This window comes from Euleptes europaea, chromosome 10 (assembly GCF_029931775.1).
Source record: "Euleptes europaea isolate rEulEur1 chromosome 10, rEulEur1.hap1, whole genome shotgun sequence".
Taxonomy (NCBI): Eukaryota; Metazoa; Chordata; class Lepidosauria; order Squamata; family Sphaerodactylidae; genus Euleptes; species Euleptes europaea.
In genome coordinates this window covers 78324111-78345837 of record NC_079321.1, presented here as the reverse complement: position 1 = coordinate 78345837, position 21727 = coordinate 78324111, and the positions used below count along the sequence as shown (strand labels likewise).

General features: G+C 43.0%; 1 protein-coding gene across 3 annotated transcripts in view; it reads left to right on the top strand.

The window, feature by feature from the left end:
- MED23 (mediator complex subunit 23) overlaps positions 1-21727 on the top strand; it is an 82382-nt gene that overhangs the window by 45848 nt on the left and 14807 nt on the right. For all 3 annotated transcript variants that reach the window (XM_056856141.1, XM_056856140.1, XM_056856142.1), the window contains 12 exons: positions 806-1051; positions 1180-1322; positions 2007-2181; positions 3325-3488; positions 6145-6269; positions 6686-6891; positions 7442-7622; positions 8069-8239; positions 9108-9324; positions 14006-14236; positions 17374-17533; positions 17704-17776. In XM_056856141.1, the coding sequence (XP_056712119.1) occupies positions 806-1051; positions 1180-1322; positions 2007-2181; positions 3325-3488; positions 6145-6269; positions 6686-6891; positions 7442-7622; positions 8069-8239; positions 9108-9324; positions 14006-14236; positions 17374-17533; positions 17704-17776 (2092 nt within the window). The remainder of the gene's footprint in view (positions 1-805; positions 1052-1179; positions 1323-2006; positions 2182-3324; positions 3489-6144; positions 6270-6685; positions 6892-7441; positions 7623-8068; positions 8240-9107; positions 9325-14005; positions 14237-17373; positions 17534-17703; positions 17777-21727) is intronic.

The following is a 21727-nucleotide window of genomic DNA, read 5'->3' as shown; positions in this document are numbered from 1 at the left end:
AGTAGAAATTGCTCTTCATTGTTACAGTCAAAAGCAGTTCTCAGCCTGATGTCAGGCCGGCTCTCTGCAGAGAGAAACAGACTGCATGTTTTGGTTTCACCAGGTGCAGTCCAAGGCCGAGAACTGGTAACCGTCAAATTCCTTTCCTAGCTGTGGGAACGGCCCTCGTAAGGAGGGTGGTTGCCATGACTGCAACTGCTATCTTGATATGACCAATGCTTTTCCATATAGGCCGCAGGCCATGCCTTTAGTTCCCATTCGTGCCAATTTACCTGTTAGCTCTGTATACCTGTAGGTTTTCTAATAAATCAACTCTCTTTTGGACTACTCGCCTGTGGATGTTGTTTGTGGGATTACTACAGGGACAAGTGCTCACACCTACCTATAATCAGTCATTCCTTACTGCCCATAAAGAACACTCACACTTCATAACCAGGGGAGACTGAATGAATAAATACCCTGGATATGATAGTGTGATTTTCCCCCCAAGCTCTTCTCCTACCCCTTTCTGAGCAAGAACAAGTTTGGGGAATGTGGCAAAAGAGAAAGTGGAGGTGCAAGCTGTAAAAGATCTATTTTGTTTCGAAGCAGGAATGTAGCAGAATAAAGGTCTTTACACGCCATTTAAGTATAAGCCAGGATTGCATAATTCACTCTTAATAGCTGTACACAAGGAATCTTCTTCAAAATAAAGTGGAGTTTGCCTTAATTCTAACGGATGGTTTGATCACCCAGCTGAAACTCTAATACCGGTCCATCAAGCAATATGCTGTAATCATTTTTCTTTCTTTCTTCGGGTGTGCAGATTCTTGCAACAGAGTCTAAGGAATAAAAGTTTGCAGATGAATGACTACAAGATTGCCTTGTTGTGCAATGCTTATTCCACCAATTCAGAATGCTTCACGCTACCCATGGGTGTTCTAGTAGAAACAATTTATGGAAACGGCAACATGAGGATCTCTCTCCCAGGAACCAATTGCATGGCTTCAGGGTCCATCACACCCTTGCCAATGAACCTCTTGGATTCGCTTACAGTTCATGCCAAGATGAGGTACAGTAGTGTTAGCTGCAGAAAAGCAAAGTTATTTTGTTTTGGTACAGACCTATCTATAATAATACTAACTTTGTTTTAGCTTCAGAAATACGGTTTTGAAAATAAAATGATTTTTTTTCTTCCAGCCTTATTCACAGCATAGCTACCAGAGTGATCAAACTGGCTCATGCAAAATCTAGTTTGGCCTTGGCTCCAGCCCTTGTGGAAACATACAGTCGTCTGCTGGTTTATATGGAAATAGAATCCTTGGGCATCAAAGGTTTTATCAGTAAGAGCACTTGCTTATATTATTTCTCTTGTCAACGAAGCTATAATTGAGCAGGTTTTGGTAGAGCACAAATTTGCATATGCAAAAAAATTCTTCTTGTGTATACACTTTGAAGAATGCATAATATAAAACTGCAAATCGAGAACCCATAAGGACATGCAGGGGGCATCTCATTTTCCCCTTCCCTGATATTTCCTCCTTCCCAAAAAGCCCCCATAGCCTCTCCCCTTTTCCTGCTTCCTTCTTCTTCCCACCGATCAGCCAAGTGACTTTATCTGCCCCCATGGGCCTGGCTGAGAGCTAGTGCCTTCCCTAGCAAGGCAACTGAATTTGTGGACTAACACTTGGACCACTAACTTGTTTCCAGTTCAGAGTTCATTCTGCTAACAACTACAGACATTGGGGACAGCACGTTGGAGCCCCTGTTTCCTGCTCCTGTGCAGGATACTTATGGTATTAATGAGTTCAGCTTAATTGCATGATAATAAACTATTTATTGGATGGATTGCAACCTTCTTTGATAAGATTTTACTACATGCTGTATATTGTGAATACTGTAGTGCTAAGTAAATTTTGCCAGGCTCTGTAAAGTACAGGAAAATCTGTATACTCATGCTTGTAAAAATGATAACTTGCTCAAATGCTGTCATTAGAAAACCGTTGACGGTAGTGTGTTCTTCGTAGGTCAGCTTCTACCCACAGTCTTTAAGTCTCATGCTTGGGGCATCTTGCACACTCTGTTGGAGATGTTCAGCTATCGCATGCATCACATCCAGCCTCATTACAGGGTCCAGCTGCTGAGTAATCTTCACTCTCTAGCTGCAGTGCCACAGACAAATCAGAATCAGCTTCATCTGTGGTGAGTATTATCTCTACAAATGGCCATTTCTGTTCTAGAGGCACTGCACACACCGGGAAATTGGTGGGAGAAAAACAAGAATAAAACTGCGCCTAGGTTAAAAGGTATGGGGATTCTTAAGACAGGCCAGTTCAAACACTACAGGACCTGTGCTGGAGGCGTCTGAAAACCTCTTGATTGTGATAGTGGTCTGAAACTTGAACGCTTAAAGTCGCTTAGAATGTGAGAGTGCCTACCCACTAAGATTTATAACTGACTCTGCATTTCAACCTGGATTATCTGGATTCAGACTGCACCCTCTAGACACTGTATCCTGCCAATGCATGAATGCAATTTTAGCAGACTGTGGGTATAGAAGGGGGTGGGGAAATAACATTTTGAATAGTTATACAGTGCAGTCTTAAACAGTTATACCCCTCTAAGCCCATTGACTTCAGTAGACTAAGAAGAGAGTTTCTCTGTTTACAACTGCAATGATAAAGGCTCAGACTTTATCAGTAGCAGTCAAGACTAGAAAAAAGGCTTGAATTAAACTCCTGTTGAATGCTGTGTTAACAAGAGGGATTCCCAGAGTACCAAGCTGTAATTTACTCGTTTGGATAGAGCCAGGATTCTAAGAGCAGATAAAGAAAGTACTTTTTCCCCAATCTGTTAATAAAATATCACTTGAGTTCATAGAGTGAGCAAACATGTAAATAGTCTGTTGGTTACGGTGAAGCCTGATTCTTAGTGCACTTCTAAGGGCAATTCATTTATTTCAGTTTTAGATATGCACTTAAAACATGTTGGGTACAAACCCTGAAAAAATATAAATTGTGAATGTGACAAGTAGATTTTGCCAATGTATCATAGAGATATACTTATCAGGAAGTAGGGATCAACTGAGCAGCCAGTTTACTTTCTGTGGTTTTGGCTGGGTGTGAAGTGACCTCTTCTTGCTCTTTTAAGACAGATTTTCAATTGGGGGAAAATAATAAATTTAATAAAAAAATGTGCCCTGGTCATTTGAGAGGGAACTCACATAAGCCACAGCGTTGAAATCTTATTTGAAGCATAATGACTCCACAATGCTACTCTTTTGCTTGCATTTATCAAAACAAGCATGTTTTGAGCTCCAGTTAAGCCGCTGCCTTCTCTTTACAGCGTTGAAAGTACAGCTCTGAGGCTGATCACAGCCTTGGGTAGCTCTGAGGTCCAGCCACAATTTACGCGCTTCCTTAATGAGCCAAAAACAGTCCTTTCAGCAGAATCAGAGGAACTCAACAGGGCCCTTATTTTAACTCTGGCAAGAGCAACGCACGTTACAGGTAAGGCTCTTTCACAATTTTCTTAACATGGAGCAGAATTAATTTTGCTATCTTGAAGGTATAAAAGGAGAGCAAACAATTAATGCAGTACTGAGGACTTTAAATTTTTTGAAAGTCATGGAGGTTTCCCCATCATTATTAAAATAAATAATAAAATAAAATGATTCAGGGAGTGTGTACACACATTTTTCTTCCATGTGTGGTTTGTTAATATGACACATCATATCTAGCAAGACAAATTAGCCGAGTTAATGTTTGAAGATAAGATACACTTTGCCTCCATCCAAATGTCATCAAACATAAACACAGTATTAACATTTGACTGGTGGTTTAAGAATGCACACTTGAACCCTCACTGGGGTGCTCATCCCATTGCAGTGCCATGTGACGGCATCCTTATTTGCGGCACATATCTGCTCATAACTTGATATATGCTTCCAGTTTGTAATCCAGGAAGCGGTATACGTGTTTGCAGCCTGATCATATATCCTGTCTGGATCAGGGTAGTTGTTTTTCAGTTGGTTAAAAGGAGCATAATCAGAACTGATTGTTCACAATAATAAAATGTTATCCAGACAAGAATATAAAATTCCATCTGCTGTATTAATAAAGTTCTTATTTGCTTTAGCAAATGGGGGGGAAAGAAAAAATGACAGTACAAAACATGAAATAGACATTCTGATTGGCTGATATGTGTATTTTTCAAAGAGTATAAATATTCTACAGTGATATTCAAATTTGAAAAAAGAAATCCCCATCCATTATTCTTACAGGGAAGAAACACCAGAGATGCTGTTGAGCATTTGGGGTGCAGGGCAGTCTTTACTCATTATCCAAAGAGCTGTACTTACTTATTTGTAACATTTATTAGCCAACTTTCTCCCTTGAGGAGCTCAAGGTGGCATGAGTGAATATCCTTGATTTCTCATTATGGTGTATTTCAATTTTCAGTAAGGGCATTGTGACTAGAATAGAATGGTCCTATGGATTTTGTGTGGAGTGTTCTGGGTTCAGTTTAGCTAAATCTCGAGCCTTCTGGAAACAAAGAATTAAATTGAGACAGAGGAAACTGGTGGAATACTCAAAATAATAATAATGTGCATGGTGAAGATAGGAACATAAGAAAGGCCCTGCTGGATCAGACCAAGGCCCATCAAGTCCAGCAGTCTGTTCACACAGTACCCAACCAGGTGCCTCTAGGAAGCCACAAACAGGATGACTGCAGCAGCACCATCCTGCCTGTGTTTCACTGCACCCAATATAATAGGCATGCTTGTCTGATACTAGAGAGAATAGGTATGCAGCATGACTAGTATCCATTCTAACTAATAGCCATGAATACCCCTTTCCTCCATGAATATGTCCACTCCCTTCTTAAAGCTCTCCAAGCTGGCAGCCATCACCACATCCTGGGGCAGGGAGTTCCACAATTTAACTGCGTTGTGTGAAAAAATACTTCCTTTTATCTGTTTTGAATCTCTCACCCTCCAGCTTCAGAAGATGACCCCGCTTTCTAGTATTATGGGAGAGGGAGAAAAACTTCTCCCTGTCCACTCTCTCCACACCATGCATAATTTTATAGACCTCTAACATGTCTCCCCTTAGCTGCCTTCTTTCCAAGCTAAACAGCCCTAAGCGTCCTAACCGCTCCCCATAGGACAGTTGCTCTAGTCCCCTAATCATTTTGGTTGCTCTTTTCTGCACCTTCTCAAGCTCTGTAATATCCTTTTTTAGGTGTGGTGACCAGAACTGTACACAGTATTCCAAGTGTGGTCTCACCATAGATTTGTACAAGGGCAGTATGATATCAGCAGTTTTATTCTCTATTCCTCGTCTAATTATGGCCAGCATGGAATTTTCCTTTTTTACAGCAGCCGCACACTGGGTTGACATCTTCATTGATCTATCCACTACCACCCCAAGATCCCTTTCTTGGTCAGTCACTGCCAGATCCCATCAGTGTATATGTGAAGTTGGGATTTTTTGCCCCAATATGCATCACTTTACACTTACTTACATTGAATCTCATTTGCCATTTTAATGCCCATTCTTCCAGTATGTAGAGATCCTTCTGGAGCTCTTCACGGTCTGATTTTGTTTTAACCACCCTAAATAATTTGGTGTAATCTGCAAACTTGGCTACTTCACTGTTTAACCCCAACTCCAGGTCATTGATGAACAGGTTGAAAAGCACCGGTCCCAACACAGATCCCTGAGGCACCCCACTGCTCACATCCCGCCATGGTGTCATGTACATTAAGAGCCCCGTGGCGTAGAGTGGTAAGCTGCAGTACTGCAGTCAAAAGTTCTGCTTACGACCTGAGTTCGATCCCAACGGGAGTCAGTTTCAGGTAGCTGGCTCAAGGTTGACTCAGCCTTCCAGCCTTCCGAGGTCGGTAAAATGAGGACCCAGCTTGCTGGGGGTAAAGTGTAGATGACTGGGGAAGGCACTGGCAAACCACCCCGTAAACATAGTCTGCCTAGTAAACGTTGGGATGTGACGTCACCCCATGGGTCAGTAATGACCCAGTGCTTGCACCTTTACCTTTTTTTACATGGTGTCAACAGGATGTGTAAATGGCATTTTACTAATTCATTGTATATGTTTAAGCTATATAAAACTAAAACTCAGTTACTTTTACATATCTTTTTTCAGATTTTTTCACAGGATCAGATTCTATTCAGGGAACTTGGTGCAAAGATATACTTCAGACTATCATGAGCTTTACCCCTCATAACTGGGCTTCACATACCCTGAGCTGTTTTCCAGCTCCACTGCAGGTAATTTTCACAAATGTAGTTCACTGATGTTTACACATAAGAGCAAGTTGTTATGAAAGAAGATAATGAGGCTCTTGCTACATTAAGCTCACTTCAGGGTAAATACTTGAAGGAAATAAGTTAGATAATAGTGGAGGAAATTAAATGAAATTAAGATGGGGGGGTCCAAATCCCACTGGTTACTGTATGCAAACCTTAGTAATGATGTTTACAGAAATGAGCCTTGAAGCTAAAGAAATACATGGCAGGTAAACCTGGCTTTTCTAATCTTTGAAAAGAACTGTGTATGATCAGCCTCTTAACCTCCTACCATTTCTAGTTGCAGAGGGATACACTGGAGTCAGAGTGGCTCACCATAGCTTAGTTAACTTCAGATGAAAATCTGAGTGTTACATTCAGATCTGTTCGTATTTCAGGCTTTCTTCAAACAAAACAATGTCCCTCAAGAGAGCCGCTTCAACCTGAAGAAAAATGTGGAGGAGGAATACCGAAAGTGGAAGTCAATGACCAATGAGAATGACATCATCACCCATTTTTCCATGCAGGGCTCCCCTCCCCTCTTCCTCTGTCTTCTCTGGAAGATGCTGCTAGAGACTGACCACATTAACCAAATTGGCTACAGGTAAGTTTTCAAGATTAAACTGTATTTCATGGTATATGGAACAGTAAAATCAGTTGGATCATTTCTGGAATATTATATTAGTACAGAGAATCTTCCACATGGAGGCATCATTCAGTTAACATATGCTTTGTTTCCTAGGCAGTTTTTTCTAGTATTTTCTGCATTGGTCAGTGATAGCCTTTTTCTCTAGCATGCACTATGAATAAGGTTAAATAGGAGTAAAGGAGCTGCTGGGCAGTTGCTGAAAGAGACTTCGTGACCTGTGCTGCCACAGCAAATCAACACAAAATACACCGCAGAACTCTAATAGTCCTGTCTAGTAATTCAGAGGACATCTAAGAGTCTGCATAGCCACTCATTTCACTGAGTTTTCTGCAAGTTCTATCTCCATAGTTTTTTTGTGTGTGATCATTTTCTTAAGTATTCTATGCTGTCTGTGTAGCAGTGCAACTTCACATATTGGTTGATTGCTAATGGTAAGCATAGACTAAACAGCTGTCCTTGAAGTTCCATTATTAAATTCACTCTTTTGTTCTTTTCTGCTTCTTAGAGTGCTAGAAAGAATTGGTGCCAGAGCTCTGGTTGCTCATGTTAGGACATTTGCAGATTTCTTGGTCTATGAATTTTCCACATCAGCAGGAGGACAGCAGCTCAACAAATGTATCGAGATTCTCAATGACATGGTGTGGAAATACAATATTGTGACACTGGACCGGCTGATATTATGTCTGGTAAGGAATGCCATAAAATATACTGTCTCCTTTTAAAGTTACTCCAGAAATAGTAATCTTTTTCTGATCCATAATATGTACGCTGTATTCCTTGTATGTATTTTGCAACATTTCTGAATCTAACATACAAAACACTGAGGTTTGGCCCACTGAGATCTCACAGAGTAGTAGTGCGAGATAGTGATTTTTTTATTTGAGTTACAGTGTCTGAACTTGAAAACACTTGCTTTTGTGGGCTTTAAACCCTCGGGGTGGGGGGGAAGAGGGGGGATCAGCCCAGAGGGTTCATTATTACCAGGTTTCTGAGAAGTAACTTGTCAGCTGATGAAATTGTGACAACTTTTGGATTCGTTTTTTTTCTTAAGTACAACAATCTGAACTGTTTAAGTGCAATAATGTGACTTTGTCTTGTATCATTTTGCAGTATTATATATGTTCCATTACAGGCTATGCGCAGTCATGAAGGAAATGAAGCTCAGGTGTGCTACTTTATCATCCAGTTGCTTTTACTTAAACCTAATGATTTCAGAAACAGAGTGAGTGATTTTGTGAAGGAGAACTCCCCAGAGCATTGGCTGCAGAATGACTGGCATACTAAGCACATGACTTACCACAAGGTAAACTGAGTAATAATGTTTGTTTGTTACAGAATATTTAAATTGGGAATGTAGTGGTATTCTTTATTCCTTTTTCATGATAGCAGAATATATCTGTACTAATCTATATCTGCAGTATATCTATAGTAATGTTAATAATATCAAATGTAAGGAAGATATTATAGCTCAGCCTGAAGAATTTCAATACAAAATTGAACTTGTGTATTATGGAAGTGGGAAAGCCTGAGGTTTAGAGAAAACCACACAGTGCCTCCACTATCACAGGTAATAAAGGAGCTGATCAGAGAATGGGGAAATGATACAGCTGTGTTAGCGCTCAGAACAGGTTAGGACTTGGAAACTATGGCTCTTTGCATTTCCTGCATGTGTAAAGTGAAAGTGGTTAGGGGTTGAATCATTCAGCCACCCCCCAGTAAGTGCCTAGTTCATACTGCTTCAGGAAGTGCTCTTGTGCATATATAAGCTTATAGGTAAATCCAAATTGCTGAGCAGATTCAATTGCATTGGATACCAGAGATTAAATATCACCTTTGTCTGTTCCAGAGCCTACATTTATGCATCATTTGTAGCCTGTGTCTGTTTCTGATAATATTCCTCTCAATGTATGTAGGTTTTTTACTATATAGCTACAGTTTTTGCAAGAGGTTTCAATTAAACATGAATGTAAAGCAAGAGCACTATCAGTATAACCTAAGCAGAGTTGCACTCTTCGAAGCCCATCGAAGTCAGTGGACTTGAAAGAGTGTATAGGATTGCACTGTATGTAGGGAGGGTGGGGAAAAGGATTCTAAGTAAAATAATACATTATCCTTGAAGTATTATGAAAATTAGACAGGTAAGTTAATATTGTTCAAACTTTTTCCCCCAGAAATATCCCGAAAAGCTGTATTTTGAAGGCTTAGCAGAGCAAGTTAATCCTCCTGTTCAGATCCAGCCCCAATACTTACCGATATACTTTGGGAATGTTTGCCTCCGTTTCCTACCAGTGTTTGACATTGTGATTCACAGATTTTTAGAGCTGCTTCCAGTGTCCAAGTCACTGGAGACTCTACTGGATCATCTAGGAGGCTTATACAAATTCCACGGTGAGTTCTATACAGTACATGGGTCTCTATCGCTTGTAAGATCACTGGATTCTTCCACAGAACAAGTTGGTAATTTAAAAAAAGTCCCTCCAGTCAGGCTTCATGTTCATAAAGCCCTGGTTTTGCTTGCCTCACCAGTCTAGTATAGAAGTGGCTGAATATGGCTTTGTCACACTAAAAGTTGGGGAACTACTCCTGAGAAGGAAACTAAAAATTCTTATATATTTATTAGGTGTACACAATAAAATGGATTAAAACACTGGGCCTGAAATATAGGCTACATATAAAACCACCAGTATCAATAGTTCTCACCCCTTTTAAGGTTTGTAAATTTCTGATGTAATACCTTGGAAAGTGCATTTCTGGATGCATTTTTACAACTCATGTTTTGTATAATTTGGCCACTGAGGAAGGCCCAAAAGGCCGAAACCCATATGGTGTATTGGTCATTTATATTTTGTATATCATTGATGTTGAATATTTTTGTAACTATTAATACTGGTGGTTTTATATGTAGCCTATAGTCCAACCCCAGTGTTTTAAGCCATTGTGTACTCCTAATAAATATATTAGGACAAGAGGCCACAGTTAGAACAGAATATGGAGAAATGGAATGGTTTCCAATTGGCAAAGGTGTCAGACAAGGATGTATTTTGTCTCCCTATCTCTTCAATCTATAGGCAGAACATATAATTAGGAAAGCTGGAGTCGATTTAGATGAAGGTGGAGTGAAAATTGGAGGGAGGAACATTAATAATTTGAGATATGCTGATGACGCTACATTATTGGCAGAAAATAGTGAAGATTTGAAACAACTACTGCTGAACGTTAAAAGAGAAAGTGCCATAGCAGGACTACAGCTGAACATCAAGAAAACAAAAATAATGACTACAGGAGAATTACACAACTTTAAGGTTGACAATGAGGAAATTGAAATTGTTCAAGACTTTCTGTTCCTTGGCTCCACTATCAACCAAAAGGGAGACTGCAGCCAAGAAATTAGAAGGAGATTGAGACTGGGAAGGGCAGCCATGAAGGAGCTAGAAAAGATTTTGAAATGTAAGGATGTGTCACTGGCCACCAAGACTAGATTAATTCATGCCATTGTATTCCCTATTACTATGTATGGGTGTGAAAGCTGAACAGTGAAGAAAGCTGATAGGAAGAAAATAGATTCCTTTGAAATGTGGTGTTGGAGGAGAGTGTTACGGATACCGTGGACTGCCAAAAAAACAAATCAGTGGGTTATAGATCAAATCAAGCCTGAACTGACCCTAGAAGCTAAAATGACTAAACTGAGGCTATCGTATTTTGGTCACGTCATGAGACGACAAGAGTCACTGGAAAAGACAGTCATGCTAGGAAAGGTTGAGGGCAGCAGGAAAAGAGGAAGACCCAACAAGAGATGGATGGACTCAATAAAGGAAGCCACAGCCCTCAGTTTGCAAGAGTTGAGCAAGACTGGATAGGACATTTTGGAGGGCTTTAATTCATAGGGTCCCCATGAGTCGGAAGTGACTTGATGGCACTTAACACACAGACACACACACTAAATATATTACTTTATAAGCATTTTTAGTTTCCAGCTCAACCCTTAGGTTCCCTGTACTTCTCTGGTTGAGTTCTTTCCCCATTTTTGGTTTTCTACTCCTGAGAAGACCTGGACCTGTTAGTTTGAAAGGATATGTGAAGATACTTTTTTAAAAAACATCCTGAGCTCAATTAATGCGTCATTTCTTATAGTAGCAGGGACTCTCCCTTACATTCAGCTGTCACAGGTATTAGTATCTTCACAGCTGTGTGAATAGTACACCCTTTACTTCAAAGGCAGGGGTAGCTCTGCACATGCACAGGTGGAAGTTACTTCATAATGTGAATTGGGAAGCCCACTCGTGTAGGAGGTCTATGTCTACCCTGAACTGTTTGACGGTGTTTAAATCAGGGCCTTAAGGTTAGAGGCCCCCATGGCATTTTTAAAAACATGTCTTCTCATCCTTTCAAACAAATACGCCTGAAGAGACAGATTAACAGGTATGAGGGGAGGCCCCACTGATTGATAGCTCAGTGCTGAAGAAGTACCTGAATGGCAACTTTCAGCATGCTCAGCAGAACACCAGTAAGCATGCAATACCCTCCCTCCATCTCTCCCTTTCTTTAGAATACGGATTAAGAAAGTAATCCCCTGTGGTTCAGAAATAATTCCAAATAATGTGATCAAATGACTCAAATTCTAGAGTACATTGGCCACATTTTTCCTACATAATTTAGTTGTAAAATGAGTTCTTTGCTTCCTTTGTTTTATGGAAAACAAAGCACAAGTGTCTGGTTGTAGTACTATCAATCTTGGCCTTTTGGTGTTACAGTTGTAGCTGTAGGTTGTTATAGAAAGGCATTAACATATGAAGATTTAGCTGTTTCAGTTATTTCAGTCTAACTCACAATATGATTTTTAACAATCCTAAAGGCAACCATATAACATTACAACAAGCAGTTTATTTCCAATAAGGCCTTTGAATTTGTTATCGTATAAAACATTTAGAATAGAATAATAGAATTATAGAGTTGGGAGGGACCCTCAGGGTCATCTAGTCCAACCTCCTGCACAATGCAGGACATTCACAACTACCTCCCCCCACACCCTCACACCCAGTGACCAGAAGATGGCCAAGATGCCTTCCCTCTCATCATCTAAGCCTAAGGTCACAGAATCAGCATTGCTGATAAATGGCCATCTAACCTCTCCTTAAAAACCTCCAGGGAAGGAGAGCTTACCACCTCCCAAAGAAGCCTGTTCCACCGAGGGACCACTCTAACTGTTAGAAAATTCTTCCTAATGTCAAGACGGAAACTGTTTTGATTTAATTTCAACCCGTTGGTTCTGGTCCGACCTCCTGGGGCAACAGAAAACAACTCGGCAGCATCCTCTCTATGACAGCCTTTCAAGTACTTGAAGATGGTTATCATATCCCCTCTCAGTCTTCTCTTCAGGGTAAACATACCCAGCTCCTTCAACCTTTCCTCATAGGACTTGGTCTCCAGGCCCCTCACCATCCTTGTTGCCCTCCTCTGGACACATTCCAGCTTGCCTACATCTTTCTTAAATTGCAGTGCCCAAAACTGAACACAGTACTCTAGGTGAGGTCTAACCAGAGCAGTGTAAAGCGGTACCATCACTTCATGTGATCTGGACACTATTTGCCTTTTTAGCTACCTCATCACACTGCTGACTCATGTTCAGTGTTTGGTCTACTAAGACCCCAAGATCCTGCTCAGACAAGTCTCCCCCATCCTATAATTATGCATTTGATTTTTCCTACCTAAATGCAGAACTTTACATTTGTCTTCGTTGAAGTGCATTTTATTAGTTTTAGCCCAATTCTCCAGCCTGTCAAGATCATCCTGTATCTTGGCTCAGTCTTCTACCGAATTTGCTACCCCTCCCAATTTAGTATCATTTGCATATTTAATAAACATCCCCTCTATTCCTTCATCCAAATCATTTATAAAGATGTTGAACAACACAGGGCCCAGCACAGATCCCTGAGGAACTCCACTAGTCACTTCTCTCCAAGTGGATGAGGAATAATTAACTAGCACTCTTTGGGTGCTATCTGTCAACCAGTTACAGATCCACCTAACAGTAATAGGATCTAAACCACATTTTCCCAATTTGTCGACTATAATACTATGTGGAACCTTATCAAAAGCCTTACTGAAATCTAGATAAACTATGTCTACAGCATTTCCGTGATCCAGCAAGGTAGTAACTTTCTCAAAAAAGGAGATAAGATTAGTCTGGCATGACTTATTCTTTAGAAACCTTGTGCTGGCTCTTGGTGATCAGATCCATCCTTTCTAAATGCTCAAGGAGAATGGTTGCAGAATGGTTGCCCAGCATGCTGTATGCCTAGGATTGGTCACTGCTCCACTTGGCTTCCAATTCCAAAACCCTCTGGAAAACCAAATGTAATGTTGTAAATATTTGGGTTAAAAATGCTACTGTTGTTTTCTTTAAAATATTAAAAGCAGACCTGTATTGACATATCATAATATTGTGTTTATCCCATAGACAGACATTATGGACTTCTAAAAGGACTTTAGTTGATTCTGAATTCTAGAGATAATATCTCTAACTATGGTGGGATCCTTAATAACAAAATAGGAATTATTTTTCAGTTGAGCCTTCTGTACTTGAGTATTTTTATTTTATTTATTAAATAAAATGTTCTGACTTATTTTATCTCCAAAGGGGCTCTAGCCTCTGAGCTTGTGTTAATGCTAAGAGTAGGGTTGTATGTATTTCACAATACTAGGAGTGTTCATAGAAAGTGTAGCATGTAGTACTGATTAAAAGAATCCAGATTCCTGAGAACATCTTTACTAAAAATACTTGAGGTTTCTAGTTCTTACGGTTTCTGAGAGATACTTCATGGGCAACGTCAAATGAAATCTCTGAAGCTATATGTAAGATTTCAGTAATTGTGGGAGGCTTCAGTATACGGTATTTTTTCTTTCCACAACTACCAAATATAAATAGTAAAACTTGCAGAATAAGCTATTGTACAAAATCAAATCATACTAATTTGACCAATGTACATAATTTATAGATATCATTTTTGCAGTGCAGACTGTACTTGACCCTGGCATTGAGTTTGTCAACACCCCTGTTCTCTCCTTGCAGATCGTCCAGTAACCTACCTATACAATACTCTTCACTACTATGAAGGACATCTCTGGGACCGTCCACAACTCAAACGGAAGCTGGTGCATGCCATCATTGGTTCCCTTAAGGATAATAGGCCACTAGGATGGTGTTTGAGTGACATTTACCTCAAATGCGCTATGCGAGAAGATAATCCGTGGACCCCTGATGACATTTATTATTGCAAACTGATTGCAAGGCTGGTAGATAATATCCTTTTTTTTAAAAAAAAAGTGACTGTAGGTAAAATATCAGAAAACCATCAAGACAGCTGTTTGCACTGTAATTTGTAGTTTGCTGTGCTGTGGTGCCATTTTTAAGTGCTCCACCCATTCATAGTTTTGTCTTTTTAGCAGTTCATACTATCACTGTGAGGAGCCCCGTGGCGCAGAGTGTTAAGCTGCAGTACTGCAGTCAAAAGCTCTGCTCACGACTTAAGTTCGATCCCGACGGAAGTCAGTTTCAGGTAGCCGGCTCAAGGTTGACTCAGCCTTCCATCCTTTTGACGTCGGTGAAATGAGTACCCAGCTTGCTGGGGGTAAAGGGAAGATGACTGGGGAAGGCACTGGCAAACCACCCCGTGAACAAAGTCTGCCTAGTAAATGTCCAGATGTGACGTCACCCCATGGGTCAGGAATGACCCGATGCTTGCACAGGGGACCTTTACGTTTTTTATCTTTACTATCACTGTTAGCCTAAAGGACATTAAGAATGTGAAGCTGCAAAAAAATTAATAAACCAAAAGACCTTGGGATAAATCATTTTCTTAACAAGCCATTTAGACAGGGGTGTCAAACCTGCGGCCCCCAGGCCAGGTGCGGCCCCCAGAGGGCTTCCCTCTGGCCCATGAGGCAGGCAGCCCCCACTCCCCTGCCCCTTTCTGGGCTTCCTGGGGCTGCTCCGGGCCAACCAGCTGCCTTCCGCTGTCCCCTTCTGGGCTTCCCAGAAACTGAAGATGGTGCCGTCTCCCCACCAGGAGGCAGTGCGATCTTCATTCCCGCCCCAGCCAAGCCCCACGGGGCGCTTGCCAGGGGTGGGGGGACCAAAGATCGTGTTGTCTCCTGGCCGGGAGGAAGCGCGATCTTCATTCCCTCCCTGCCTCAGCCAAGCCCCACATTGAGCTTGGGGGGGGGGGGACTGAAGATTGTGCCATCTCCCCACCGGGAGGCAGCACAGTCTTCATTCCCTCCTCGCCCCAGCTGAGCCCTACGTGGAGCTTGCCTGGGAGGGGGGGAGACTGAAGATCGTGTTGTCTCCTGGCCAGGAGACAGCGCAGTCTTCATTCCCTCCCTGACCCAGCCAAGCCCCACATGGAGCTTGACTGGGGGGGTGGGGACTGAAAATCTTCACTCCTTTCCCCAGCCAAGTCCCACGTGGAGCTTGACTGTGAGGGGGACTGAAGTTCTTCACTCCTTCCCCACTCCAGCCCAGAGGGACTGTATATGTGTGTGTGTTTGTGAAGTGTTGTGAAGTTGCTTCCTGCTGATGGCGACCCTATGAATCAATGTTCCCCACAACATCCTATCCTTAACAGCCTTGCTCAGGTCTTGCAAATTGAGGGCAAGTGGCTTCCTTGATTGAGTCATCTCTTGTGGGGTCTTTGGGCGAAAATGCATGGTCGCTTTAGCCTCCTTTATTCCCTGTTTCAGCCAGGATCGAACGCACATTCGGCGAAACGCATGTGCTCGATCCTGGCTGAATCCTGGCTGAAACGGAATAAAGGAGGCTAAAGCGACCATGCGTTTTCACCCTTCCTCTTTTCTTGCTGCCTACAACTTTTCCTAGCATGATTGTCTTTTCCTGTGACTCTTGACTTCTCATAATGTGTCCAAAACACAACAGCCTCAGTTTAGTAATTTTAGCTTCTAGGGTCAGTTCCTGCTTGATTTGATCTATAACCCACTTATTTGTTTTTGTTTTTTTGACAGTCCACAGTATCCGTAACACTCTCCTCCAACATCCTAAATATGTATTTCCTTCCCTACGTTGCAGTGCTCAAATTATGCAGCAAGATGAGCAGCTTCCTGCTCACCAAGTGTAAACCTCAGCAGCTGGAGCTCTAGGGCAACTTCTGGGGGTCAGGACTAAGTGAGCAAGATGCTGATCTCCTATCCTGAAGCCTCAGCAATCTTGCACTGCTGCTCTATAGGCAGGAAGAACATCCCAAATGTTAATTCTCCATGCAATTCCTAAAAAAAACAAGGGAATGTACTAAAAGGAATGACAGGATTGCCCACTGGAAACACTGGGAGAGACTTTCAGGTCCACTGGAGATAATGGGATCCAGGACTTACATGACTTGCATGGGCTCCGTTGAAATACATTACAGCACAAAAAAGTTGCAAAGAAAATACAGAATGGGTTTTCCATTAAAGTCTCTGGGCCCAAATGGACTACTCTGGGACTGGAAGGACAGGTTGCAGAGTGGAATGACAGCCTCTGGGTAGCAGAAGTGTTCTGGGACTGGAATGACAGCCCCCAATTGGAATGACAGCCCCTGGGAGTAGCAGAAGTGTTCAGGAATGAAATGACAGCCCCCAATTGGAATGACAGCCCCTTGGAGTAGCAGAAGTGTTCTAGGACTGGAATGACAGTCCCAGAATGCTTCTGCTACTCCCATGGGCTGTCATTCCACTCTGCGATGTGGCATTCCAGTCTCAGAGCACAAATTCTGTTCCCAGCCAGCCAGCCACCCACCCCAGTCCAGATCAAATTTAATGCCAGGGACCAGAGATAGAAACTGTACAGAAGACACAGGCAAAGCCAATTAATGATATAATTTTTACTTAAAATACAAACATGCTTAAAACAATAGCAAAAATAATATCATTAATTGACTTTGCCTGTATCTTCTATGAAGATCGTATCTCTGGTACCTGGCATTACATTTTTTTTGGTATCAATGTATTTATTTATTTATTTATTTGGTACACATGGCCCGGCCCAACCTATTGACATGTCATATCCGGCCCTCATAACAAATGAGTTCGACACCCCTGATTTAGAATATCTTGGGTTTAGGAAGCATGTTCAGAATGCACAATATGTATCATTATTGGTTTGAAAATGCATCCTCTCTACATTACACCATAGTACCAGGGTGCTCAAGGGACTGAAAGAGAAAAAATCAGAGGACACCATGTAATCTAGCTTTTAGCATCCTGTTTTGCTCAGATCCACATAGAGGAGCCATGCACAGATGTCCTGAACATGCAGCATAACAAGTTCAGTCTATTCATATGCTCTTAACGTGCCCCACCACGGTTCTCCGTAAACTCCGTAGCTTGACCAGTAATGGCAGCTGCTTCCTATTTCATATCACAGTTGATTACCTTAATCGCTCTCACCGATGGCTGGCAAGTCACCATTCCCAAACTGTGACTGGAGGTTCAATGAGTTTCCTAACCCAGCTGCCCATGCACTGCACGTTACCTGTGTGGAACTCATGGCATTGGCTGTTCCAGGAAAGGATGTAGGAAATGCTCTTCTGAATGTTGTGCTGAAGAGGTAGGTTGAAGTTCTTCTGAAGAAAAAAAAACAGGTGTATGTTAAAAATGGTTAACACGTTGCTGTTTCTAAAATGGTTAACTGTTTCTAAAACGTTATCATATCTCTAACGTAAATTTCTCATATTAAGTATAAGAAATATGAGTCCTTTTTCTTCTCCGTTCCTACAGTCAGCCATTAGTTCCTAGAGACAATATAACAGCATGGATGAATGCAATTGGACTGATTATCACTGCCTTACCTGTAAGTTGTTTTGATTTTAATTTGAAAGACAAGTAATCTGGTACTGTTGTTGCAAAGAATGGATAAAATTAGATGCCAACAAATATAAAAGGGAAATATGGGTAGGGAGGATATGGGCTTTTGCATTTCACTTTTTTTACTTCAGAATGTGTCAAATTGAATTGTTCAAGAGAATATTTTTGTAAAGGATTGTTGTAAATTGGAATTGATCAGTAGGGCACTTCTTATATAGGGAATATGTCTGTCATAATGTCTGTGAAAAAATAGGCATTTTAAAAATCATATTAATGTATTACGGTTTTGTATTAATGTATACTGGTGTATTATGTATACATTATTAATGTATACAGATGTCTGACATGTTGGATATGTGCTATATAAATGCTAATTCTGTAATGGGGAATGATGCTTATGTAGATTGTTGTGGCTGGAACAGGTGAAGTGCTAGTTTCATAGACTCATCATGGGAGATTGGTAGACCACCTTAGTTGCTCAGTTGCAATAATATAACACAAAGCCTTTGATTTGAAGCAGATTGAGCTACTTGCTGCATTAACACTGGATTCTTTCTAAATGCAGTAGAAACCTCAATATGCCAGGCCCAGTTCTTTCAGTATACAGTAGGCATATTGGTGTTCCCCAACAACTCTGTTCTATGCTGCCTTTGTAACATGATTCATGTTCTGTCTTCGGTGCAGCCCCACATGTGGGACTGCACCTGCGCGCAGGCCTACCGCCGGAAACTTTATTAGCCTTAAGCCTCAAACTGGGGATGCCCCTCCCACCGCAGGCGGGGTCGGCCTTTGCGTCGAAACGCCCACATGCTCCTGGGCGGGGCATCCCCTCCCCTCCTCAGTTCCTTTTTTGCCGCCGCTTAGATCGGAGCTTTTCGCCTTACCTCAGACTCGTCGTTCTTTCGCTTCATCTGTAAGTCGTTTAGAGCCGCGCGTACCCCGCCTAGCCAGCTCCCCCCCTTTTTTTCCTCCAATCTAAAGAAGAGCCTAAAAAGGGAAAGGAAAATCTTCTTTTACTCACGGTCCCCTCGGCCCCGTGCTGAGAACTGCGATGGCCCCCAAGACCCCATTCAAACTCTGCACAAAATGCTCTGCTAAGATGCCGCACTCAGATCAGCATGAACTTTGTTTAAGTTGCTTGGGCGAGGGGCACAACGTTTCGAAATGTTCGATATGCCAAGGCTTCTCTACCCGGTCTCGCAATGCTTGCGCGCACCAGCTGAGCTCCGAACTTTGGAAAAAAACCCTTTCAACGCCCTCCCTTTCGACGGGTTCCAGGACTCCGGGAGACGCGCAGTCGACACGGTCGGTACTGACCCCCGGTACCAGCACGGCCCCAAGGTCTCCGGATCCGACACTCTCGGATCCAACCCACGTGGCCAAAAAACATAAACACAAGACTAAGCACCATGAGAAACATTCCGGATCCAGCCACTCGGTACGCAAGAAGACCGCACCAGTGTCTAAGACCCCGGATCCGAACCCTTCTCAGCTGGTACCGACCCCAATACCAAGAACTCTCTCTCCACTCGGGCTCTCCGTTCCAGTCTTTTTCTGACATTGAACTCGAGCCGTTAGAGGACCCTCTGCTCATCTCGGATCCGAGCCTGTTGGATCCAGCATCCCTGTTACCGACCCCCTCGGTACCACAACAGATTCTCCAACCTGCTCCTTCTACATCTACACCCATCATCTCACCAGAGCTCGTTAAAGACTGGATTGAGTTTTGCAGGTTTAGACAACTGTCTATCCAGGGAGAGCCAGTGTGAGAGATCCCCTCTCTCTGAGTTTACTTCTCCAAATCAAATGTTCAGACGTTGATAAAGAAACAAAGGATTTATTGAAGACATCAGGAGATGAGACAGGCACAGGTAGAAAGCTGCAAGTGAGGGGCTATTCGGGTTTACAGAATATATTGACTCCAGGGCACTGGGGCACTGGGGTTCACACTTATTGTTATGGGAAGTTACAAGCTTGGCATAATACAAAACATCAGACGAGTCCCAGGAAGTCTGGTGAAGCTATCACACTTCCAAGGCCGCATCGGCCTGAGGGAGTACTGACAGGAAGAACAGCGGGGGGGAAGATACTAGGGGCAATCAGGCCTGGCGCCTGAGACCAGAAGGTGTGAACTGCTTTTACGAGTTCACTGATAACAAAGCAAAAGCTGGTGATGGAAAGCAGAGACACATAGACAGAGACCCTCACATTCTGCCCCCCTTAAGGCCCCCCTCCAGGGTTCTCGAGAGGGCGAGGCTTATCGGGATAAGCGAGGTGGAATTCTCGGATCAAGCGAGGGGCCGCCATGTGGGGTGCGGCCACCCACTCGTCGTGAGCGGACCCAAGGTTTTTCCACCGAACAAAGTAAAACAGTTTCCCTTTTTTCCATTTGGAATCTAAAACCTTGGATATTTCCAAATGGGTATCTCCCCCTACCACGGTAGGAATCTCGTGTGCGGGAGGGGGGTGGAACTGGGGAGCTGGCACATAAGGTTTGAGGAGGCTTATATGAAAGACTGGATGGACCCCCTTGAGGGTCTTTGGGAGTTCCAGTTCCACGGTAACCTCATTGATTACTCTGGTAATGGGGAAAGGTCCCACATAACGGTCGCTCAATTTTTTGCAGGGACGCAGAGAGCGGAGGTTTTTAGTGGACAGATAGACTTGCTCTCCCACCTTAAGCTCCCATCCCAGAGACCGGTGTTTGTCTGCCTGTTCCTTGTACTTGCTTTTTGCCCTCTCAAGATTCTTGAGCAGCCATGGCCAGGTAGATTTGACTACCTGAATCCACTCCTGAAGATCAGGGGTGGACTGGAGCTCTGGCGTGACGGGAGCGGAACCGAAAGGACCGAATTCCGTCCCGTATATTACTTGGAAGGGACTAAAGCCGGTAGAGGAATGAGGCGCATTGTTGTACGCATATTCGGCAAATGGCAGCAGGTCGACCCAGTCGTCCTGGTGGAAATTTACATAGCAGCGCAAATAACATTCTACCACCGCGTTTACTCGTTCCGTTTGACCATCCGTCTGGGGGTGATAGGCGGAAGAAAGGCCCTGTTCCTCCACCCCCATTAGCTTCAGGAAGGCTTGCCAAAATTTGGCAACAAACTGGACCCCCCGGTCGGAGAGGACCTTCCTCGGGATCGAGTGTAGCCTGAGGACGTGTGTGACGAACAGTTTAGCCAAGCCCTGGGCTGAAGGAAGACCTGCACATGGAACGAAATGGACCTGTTTGGAAAAGAGGTCCGTTTCGTTCCATGTGCAGGTCTTCCTTCAGCCCAGGGCTTGGCTAAACTGTTCGTCACACACGTCCTCAGGCTACACTCGATCCCGAGGAAGGTCCTCTCCGACCGGGGGGTCCAGTTTGTTGCCAAATTTTGGCGAGCCTTCCTGAAGCTAATGGGGGTGGAGGAACAGGGCCTTTCTTCCGCCTATCACCCCCAGACGGATGGTCAAACGGAACGAGTAAACGCGGTGGTAGAATGTTATTTGCGCTGCTATGTAAATTTCCACCAGGACGACTGGGTCGACCTGCTGCCATTTGCCGAATATGCGTACAACAATGCGCCTCATTCCTCTACCGGCTTTAGTCCCTTCCAAGTAATATACGGGACGGAATTCGGTCCTTTCGGTTCCGCTCCCGTCACGCCAGAGCTCCAGTCCACCCCTGATCTTCAGGAGTGGATTCAGGTAGTCAAATCTACCTGGCCATGGCTGCTCAAGAATCTTGAGAGGGCAAAAAGCAAGTACAAGGAACAGGCAGACAAACACCGGTCTCTGGGATGGGAGCTTAAGGTGGGAGAGCAAGTCTATCTGTCCACTAAAAACCTCCGCTCTCTGCGTCCCTGCAAAAAATTGAGCGACCGTTATGTGGGACCTTTCCCCATTACCAGAGTAATCAATGAGGTTACCGTGGAACTGGAACTCCCAAAGACCC